Raw genomic sequence first — 8,635 nt, forward strand, 5'->3', positions numbered from 1 at the left:
GATACATGCAGCAGCCACCAGGCCCGCAAAAACACCGTCAGAAGCTGCGCAAAGTGGCCGCCGGGACCCCCGCACCCCCATGGGGCCACAGGAACCCCAGCGAAGCCGCGCGGAGCGGCCGCCGGCCCTGCCCCCGCTGCGTGCTCCTGCTGTGCGCGCCCGCCATCTTGTGGCAGCGTTATGGTGTGAGGGTCAATTTGCATATTACCTCTTTATTATATAGGATAGAATAAACTTGCTTAATTAGACCTGCTTTCTGACGTAGCTAAACTTTTTCCAGCCTAGTGAAGCACCCCAACTTCTCTTTCAAGTAATTGTCAGGAACACAGCAGTAAATATCAGCACAAAGCAGATTATTATTGTAGATCACGCAGGGAGAACAAAGGGAAAATATTTAACTGCAGCAGTGTTTGACTATATTCTGCGCAGTGAGAAAACCTGAAGTCATTTTCAAGGTCCATCATTTCTTAGTTCTTTTCAGTAGGGTCAAGTTTCTAAGCTTTCTAAATCTCTGTTTTCTGGCTAATGAAAAGAAAATAGGATTCCACTGAGTCTCCTATCTACCTTCTCCAGGACTTCTGTGAGGATCAAATGAGATGAGACACGGGGAAAATGCTTCACAGATTTTTGGTTACAGTGTAAAATGTTTGCACCTGGCTATAAAGCAAGTCATGTTCCTGGGCTGAAGAAACTCCAAGGAGGCTAGTTGCTAGGGAGAGGAAGCCCGGCATTGCTACGTGACATCATTACACGGTGCCCACAGCGACCGTTTTCAGGCTGGGCTGGGCTGTGGGCCGCATTTTGTGCCATGAGGTCTTGGCAGCGTCAGCTGCGATTTGGTGGGCTGTTGCTCCGGGCTGGTGGCAGGGCCTGTGTCCCACTTGGGGGAAGCTGAGTGTTGCTTTGTGGGCACCAAGTTCGTGATGCCATCTCTTTGTAAATGGCCAGTGCGGGTCACGGCAGCTCCTGCATTGAGCATCTGCCCCCTGATGGTCAGAGCGTGTCATAGCGACCGGTCGGAGGGACACTTAACATATTAGCCTTTTATACACTGTATATAGGTATTTTATTGATTTCAGAGAGGAAGGGAGAGGGAAAGGGAAACATTAATGATGAGAGAGAATCACCAATCTGCTGCCTCTCATATGTCCCCCACTGGGGATTGAGCCCGCAACCAGGGCATGTGCCCTTGACCGGAATCAAACCTGGGACCCTTCAGTCCACAGGCTGACGCTCTATCCACTGAGCCAAACCAGCTAGGGCTCAAGTAATCTCTTCATGAGCAACAGAAAACCTATAAAATATAGGATATTATAGGATTATTTCTGCTGTTACATCTTCCCAACTGAGCATGAACAAAGGATCAGTGGGAAATAACTTATAATGTCCACAGAAGCTAAAGCTGTCTCAGCCTCGTGGAATTGAGTGAGTCTGCTGAGGAATGTGTTCTGTTATTCCTTTTCTCAGGCACTCCAGGAAGCTCATCGGGTCCTGAAACCAGGAGGACGGTTTCTCTGTCTGGAGTTTAGCCAAGTGACCAATCCCCTTGTGTCCAGGTTGGTATTGTTAACAGGGCTTGATTTTCATTGTTTAGCCAAGGGTTCCCATTCCAAAAATGTATAGAAAGTAGCCAGTAAGCAAGAAGCATGAGCCTCAGAGACTGACTCTCTGAGGGATAGTGCCACCTCAGAGGGCAGATGTTGTCAGCCACTCCTGAATGACAGCATCTAGGCCAGAAGAGTCTCAAACCAGCAACCAGAGGCTTCAGTCTGTCCACAGATTTTGAGTCCTGGCATTTGAATAAGTTGATTTAGATGTCCATATTTACAATTCATAAAAGTTTACATAAAAACCTGGATTTCCAGCTTCACCTGAGAAATCAGAAAACATAGCAACTCTGAGTAAGCCGTATTCCCACATGTCCGCGGTCAGAGCTGAGCAGTAACTCTCCCTTCTCCACGTTCATGGCACTTCTTAGCTATACCTGTCACCACATCCGTATTGCTCCCTCCTGACCTTGCACCTGGACCACTTCACTTATTTTAGGTACTTGCTTGACCCTCTAGGCATCTGAGTTTATGATCCCAGGCTTAGATCTTCTTGCTTCTCACCAAGGGGCATGTTCTAATCTTAATCTTTTGCCTTTTTGTTTAGGCTTTATGATCTCTATAGCTTCCAGGTTATTCCTGTCATGGGAGAGGTTATTGCAAAAGACTGGAAGTCCTACCAATACCTTGTAGAGAGTATTCGACAGTTCCCAGCTCAGGTACAAAACCTCTGTAACTTATGACAAAGGCCTGAAAGGTGAAATCGAGGTGATCCTTGCCATATCTCCCTTTGTGTTTTAGGAGGAGTTCAAGGAGATGATAGAAGATGCAGGTTTTCAGAAAGTGACTTATGAAAGTCTAACATCAGGCATCGTGGCCATTCACTCTGGCTTCAAACTGTAACTCCGTCACCATCCTGGAGCATGAACCACTCCCATCCTGTCAAAAGCCTGCAACTCGAGGATAATCAGGCTGGTGCGACCAGCAACAGAATATCTCCTCTTAAGGATATGTGCCTTGGACTCATGTTCTGATGTGACCAGTCTCAAAATGGAAGAAACAAATTCCTGTCACTTTATTTCAGCTTTCACTAGGAACTGCTTCCTGCAGGCCTTCTCCCCAAGGTATTGTGCCTGTAGTTTTTGCTCAGTTCCTGCTATTTTTCCTCAGCTGTGCAGTGTGTGGTTAAGCCAGCACTGAAGCTCAGTTTGGAGTGTGTTTGTAGTTTCTCTGCTGATTCTGACTTCCAGGACAATGGATCATTTGAATCTAATGATTTGAACTAGAAAGCTTCCTAACTGGACCTGAGTCAATCTTTCAGCCTAGGACTGGTTAAGGGCCAAAGCCAAGGCCCATCAGGGCTAACGATCACAACTAGAATTATGTACTGAACCTCTAAATGAGTTTACAATTTGTATGGTATTTGTACATTTTTTTCTTGAGGGAAATACATTTGCCATCATTCATTCAATGCTCTTCTACCAAAAGCCACTATTGTTCCCCTGTGCCTATCATGAAGAAAACAACAAATCCTTAAAAGAATAAATACCAGCAAACTCCAGCTTTTATGTCTTAGAAAGCTTCTTTGTCAGAATATATTTGAAGAAAGGATTTTATAGTAAAAAATGTTTGAAAAGTATTTATCTAGCCTAACCTCCTCCAGTACTTGGGGGCAGAGCTGGGCAGAGCTCTTGTATCCTTAATATAGTAATTGATGTTAAAATGAGGCCCTATTTTTTATCTGGATAAAGCCTAAGGTTTTTTGTGCATCAAAGCAGTCCTATCTCCACAGCAATGTGGTTTCTTCACATCTTAATAAAAAAAATAAGGTAAGCCTGGCCAGCAATGGTTGAGCATCAACCTATGAACCAGTAGGTCATGGTTTGATTCCTGTTCAGGGCACATGCCCAGGTTGCCGGCTGAATCCCCAGTGCATACAGGAAGCAGCCAATCAACGATTCTCTCTCATCACTGATATTTCTTCTCTTTCCCTCCCTCTCCCTTCCTCTCTGAAATCAATAAAAATATATTTTAAAAATAATAAGTTTAAAACTGCCAGTCCTCAAAAACAGGTAAGGGCCTAATCAAGTCAGAACCCCTAATGTCCAGCCCCTTGTATTTATATGAACAGACTGAAAATGTTCTCAGTCCTAACACAGCTCAAGTTCACTAGGAATCCTAAAACTCCAAGTTCTGGTAAAGAAAAACAATTTTGCCCTGGCTGGTTTTGCTCAGTGGATAGAGCATCAGCCTGTGGACTGAAGGGTCCCAGGTTCAATTCCGGTGAAGAGCACATGCCTGGGTTGCGGGCTCGATCCCCAGTAGGGAGGTGCAGGAGGCAGTCGATCCATGATTCTCTCTCATCACTGATGTTTCTCTCTCTCTCCCTCTCCCTTCCTCTCTGAAATCAATAAAAATATACGTATGAAAAAAGAAAAACGATCTTCCCAAAGATGTTACCGACCTAATACTGCTCTTAAGATGGAATCATCACCTGTCAATTAAAATCTATCACCCCCTTCTTATAGCAATAGCCTGGCTGCTCAGAAATCCTAATTGTATCTCACAGACCCAAGATCTAAAACAAAAAGCCTTCCCTCATGTGAGCACTGAGCATAGGATAACTAGAAAGCCCCGACCTTCCTTGCAACTTCCCAAGATGGATGCGTATTGTTTCAGCCTCTGGAGTATTTCCTTTCTACCTATAAGACAAGGCTGCCATGTTTGCTTTTCTTAAAAAGCTGAAGTCTTTATAGCCCTGGCTGGGCAGCTTAGAGCGCTGTCCCAATACACCAAGGTTGTGGGTTCAATCCCCACTCGGCACATACAACAATCAACCAATGAATAAGTGGAACAACAAATCAATGCCTCTCTCAAATCAATAAATTTTAAAAATAATCAACTGAAGTCTTTAAGTTGTTTAACCTAATAAAACAATTTGATAGGGGGAGGAAAAAAAGACTGAAGTCTTCCTAAAATTGATGGCAGGAAACCTTTAATGAAGGCTATACTGGGTCTTTTAATGGAAATTTCAATTCACATTTGTAGTTCAAGCACAGCACAACAGGCTTACACATTTAAATTCCTGCATGGAGGGCTGCTGCTAAAAACTTTTTCCCTTTTAAAACCACCTTTAGCCGAAACCGGTTTGGCTCAGTGGATAGAGCGTCAGCCTGCGGACTGAAAGGTCCCGGGTTCGATTCCGGTCAAGGGCATGTACCTGGGTTGCGGGCACATCCCCAATAGATGTGCAGGAGGCAGCTGATCGATGTTTCTCTCTATCTCTCTCCCTTCCTCTCTGTAAAAAATCAATAAAATATATTTTTTTAAAAAATAAAATAAAACCACCTTTAATCTTTTTAAAAAAATATATTTTGATTGATTTCAGATAGGAAGAGGGAGAGATAGAAACATCAATGATGAGAATCATTGATCAACTGCCTCCTGCACACCCCTACTGGGGATGGAGCCTGCAACCCAGGCATGCGCCCTTGATAGGAATGGAACCCGGGACCTTCCAGTCCGAAGTAGAACACTCTACCCACTGAGCCAAACCAGCTAGGGCCCACCTTTAATCTTTACAGTATCCTTTTGGGGCCTGGCAGGGAAGGGGAATAGTCCAGAGACCAAATTTCTCATTAGCCCGTTATCAGCTTATTTTCACATTTTACAGCCATAGAAAGCTTATATAAAGGAGTTCTACTGCATTATCACCACCAATAGCCCCTCCCCCCCAGAGAGGAAGGGAGAGGCATAGAGAGATAGAAACATCAAAGATAAGAATCACTGTTCGGCTGCATTCTACAGGCCCCACACTGGGGATTAAGACCACAACCCTGGCATGTGTCCCGACCGGGAATTGAACCATGACCTCCTGGTTCATGGGTCGATGCTCAACCACTGAGCCATGCCAGCCGGGCTCTACAGCAACATCTTTTAACAAAATGAGCACCTAAACACAGTATTTACCAATTTAGGAATAAGACTTAACCCAAAAGTTTCTGACATGTACTTCTGAGTATTCTATCATGCATAACAGCTGCAGATGCATGAGAATTAAACTGAATAGGCTAGCCCTGGCTGGTTTGGCTCAGTGGATAGAGCGTCAGCCTGCGGACTGAAGGGTCTTGGGTTCAATTCTGGTCAAGAGCACATGCCCAGGTTTTGAGCTCAATCCCCAGTGTGGGGTGTGCAGGAGGCAGCCGATCAATGATTCCCTCCTCACTGATGTTTCTCTCTCCCCCTTCCTCTCTGAGATCAATAAAAACATTAAAAATAAAACAAACTGAATAGGCTAGTCTACTATATTCCACAGAAACTTACTTCAAGGACTCACCCGCAATGACCTAGATGGCTAAGGGCCACCTTCAACCCTAGATTAGTTGAACAAATTATCACACACAGTTCTCCGACAAATTTTATTTTGGGAAAGGAATGGATATTGAGGAGAAAAAAACATGGGGCAGAGAGGTATGGAATAGAAAATAAATACAAATGTAAGCTGCTTTGCTAATTGTTTTATAACCACAACAAATGAGTACAGAGAATGCCCTGTACAAAACAACACAATAAAGGTTCAAGATCAAGGTGTTCCTTTAGGCAAGGCTGAAGATTTCAGTCTCTGGTATTTGGAATTTAGGCTGCAATCCTTATTTTTGGATGGATCACTGGGTGTGTAGTACAGTCCATGCTTTTAACCCGATTTGAACAGAAGAATGGCCACCTGGCCCAGGTAGAAGTAGATGAAGTGTTTGGTTTCATGTGTCACGTAACTACCGAAGTTCCTCCCCACGATGCAGTGCCAGGTGGGGTTGTACTTCTTGTCAAACTCCTAGGGAAGAGGGTGGTGGAGAAAGAGAATACTAGAATTTTAAATCAGAGGTCAGAGCCTGCTGGGCAGAGAGGAGGAACGTTAGCATCTGCAAATTCTTAGAATGAAAGAATGTTTCCCAGTTCCAAGTCGCCTACATGCTGCATTAATGCAAACATACTTGCAATCTGCGCTAAGCTGGCAAAGGGGGCTGGGATGTAAAAGGCAGAAAGGGCGGCCTCAGAGACTGAGCACTTTGTTACGCAATTCCACCTTCAGAACTTCCAAAACATCCACTGATAGCAGGTAACATCAACAGTTCCAGTTTCTTGTTCTTGTGTGTACACAGAATTAAACAATCCTTATGTCATGCACCCCCAAACGTAAGAAAATGGTAAATGTTTAGCTCAAAATACCCCATTATAACTCATTTCCTTAACTGCACTCCAGTATCCTTGATAAGGAAAGACTTCCAAAAGGAGAAAGTCTCAATTTGCATCACTGTGGATCAACATTTTAATGTAAAGAGGCTAGACATCTGGCCACCACTCCTGTAGAAAGAATGCTGGAAACAACCACCTGGTCAAATTTTATCCTTCATTGTAATTTCAAGAGCCCTCCTTCTCACGCTGTCTTGCTGCTGATGTACCCCCTGGCCCACTGGATAGCAAGTTGCAGGGCACTGTTCCCTATTTCCCTACCCCAAGAGGTTTGGGAACGAACTAGAATGCCCTGTTAATTTCTTCACCAGGTGACTGTAAACAGGCGCCAAAATTAACCCTTATCTCTAAAATTATTACAAGTTTGTGGTTTGGCCACTCTTATCTTGTGTGCAGCACGAACATCTTTTAGATTGAGGAGAAAACATTCTTACTGCGTTTGTCAAAAAATGGTCTTTATTTCTATTCCACCTGAAGTCTTATCTTCCTATTCCCGACTGGAACCCTGTCACAGCTGAGGTGGCCCGTTTCCTTCCCTTCCAGAAAACATGCCAGCAGCTTTCTACAGCCCGTCCTTTGCCAAGCGCCCACCCCAGCCCCTCAACCACCACTCCCACCCACTCTCATCTGCCGACTGAACTCCCCGCGGGAAGGCTGGCAACATCTCCCTCCGGCTGGCTGGGCACACCCCCGCAGCCCCCCCTCCCGAGCACCCAGATGGATCTTCCGCGCAGAAATCGTGCAGAAGGGGGGACCCGCTGCTCCCTGGTCTTAGAAACCGTTGCTAGGTGGCGCTTTCCCCCGCGGAGCTGGATAATAAAAAAACTTGAGGCGCCGGGGTTCTGGTCTTTCCGAGAGGAGCGCAAAATTCACTTGCATTCTTTCTGGAAAACTCTACACCCAAGCTGCCCCGCGTGCCCTCAGGGATCTCTGCCAGGCGCTCTGGGGATGCACGACCCGGACAAGAAGTTGTGACTCCCGCCAGCTGCGCGCGATCAGCCCGAGCCCCCGCCCCGCGCCCCAGCCTCACCTTCTTAATATGGGCCGCAATGTCCTTTTCTATGTTATATTTCTCCAACGCCTGAGTAGCACATTCCACGGAGTCCTGTTGCATCTCCTCCGACATATCGGCATTTTTGATCACCGCCTTTCGGTCGCACATGGTTACCTGAGGAAGGAGGCCCAAGCAAGGGGTGAGGAGATGGGGGGCGGGGGGTGTGGACTGCGCCTGCCATGCGCCAGCTCCCCCGCCCGCTCCGCGCGCCCCACGCCATCCCGGATGACGCCCCCCACCCCACTTCTCAGGGAGGGCGGGCCGCGCCGATCCAACCACGGGAGAACTCCGGCGGCCTACAAAACCGGGCAGCGAAGCCCCCCGAGCCCCTGAGCCTCTCACAGTGGAGCAGCGGCTGGCCGACTGCAACAGTCTCCTGGGGGAGGGGCTGGCGAGGCTCAGACCCAGCTAGAGAGGCCGTCGCTACTGAAGCCGTGGCGCATCTAAGCAGCCCCACACCAGCTGCCGCCGCCGCCTAGAGCCTAGGCTCCGCCCTGCTCTGGAGACCCCGCCCCCAAAACATTCCTACTGGCTTGCCGCAGCCCCCAGGGCTCTCCCATTGGTCCATGGGCTCACCGTTCCCTCAGGATCTTTCTCCAGCATTTTGTTGCAGACCACAATGCACTGCTCGTGGCGTCTGTTGCCCCGGCAATGGGCTGGCTGCACGCGTTGAGGCCCACACACCCCGAAGGTGGAGCTGGGCCGCGCTATGGAGAACCACCCAGCAGCTAGACCGGTGCGAAGGGAGTTTCTGTCCAAGCCAAGGGAAGTGATTCCAAATTTA

The 8,635-nt window shown here is 47.1% G+C and overlaps 2 protein-coding genes across 2 annotated transcripts in view; one reads left to right on the forward strand and one right to left on the reverse strand.

The window, feature by feature from the left end:
- COQ5 (coenzyme Q5, methyltransferase) overlaps positions 1–3,108 on the forward strand; it is a 16,377-nt gene extending 13,269 nt beyond the window's left edge. Inside the window, exons 5-7 of the mRNA XM_006096540.3 lie at positions 1,468–1,556; positions 2,155–2,266; positions 2,349–3,108. Coding sequence (XP_006096602.1) covers positions 1,468–1,556; positions 2,155–2,266; positions 2,349–2,450 — 303 coding nt within the window. The 3' untranslated portion in view covers positions 2,451–3,108. The remainder of the gene's footprint in view (positions 1–1,467; positions 1,557–2,154; positions 2,267–2,348) is intronic.
- A 2,843-nt stretch (positions 3,109–5,951) lies between these two features.
- Positions 5,952–8,354, reverse strand: DYNLL1 (dynein light chain LC8-type 1). Its single transcript, XM_006096541.3, has 3 exons — positions 8,194–8,354; positions 7,828–7,965; positions 5,952–6,378 (listed from the first exon to the last, which is right to left on the reverse strand). Exons 2-3 carry the CDS (start codon positions 7,957–7,959, stop codon positions 6,241–6,243), a joined length of 270 nt encoding a protein of 89 aa, XP_006096603.1. The 5' UTR covers positions 7,960–7,965; positions 8,194–8,354; the 3' UTR covers positions 5,952–6,240.
- Between the last annotated feature and the right edge of the window lie 281 nt (positions 8,355–8,635).

Source organism: Myotis lucifugus, unplaced genomic scaffold, assembly GCF_000147115.1.
Source record: "Myotis lucifugus unplaced genomic scaffold, Myoluc2.0 scaffold_181, whole genome shotgun sequence".
Lineage (NCBI taxonomy): Eukaryota > Metazoa > Chordata > Mammalia > Chiroptera > Vespertilionidae > Myotis > Myotis lucifugus.

What these genes read in the sequence shown, in the direction of transcription:
- DYNLL1 (XM_006096541.3), bottom strand. Translation starts at nt 7,959, where the DNA reads ATGTGCGACCGAAAGGCGGTGATCAAAAATGCCGATATGTCGGAGGAG. An exon ending in TTGCGGCCCATATTAAGAAG is followed by an intron (nt 6,379 to 7,827) that starts GTGAGGCTGGGG and finishes CCTCTTCCCTAG; the next exon opens with GAGTTTGACAAGAAGTACAA.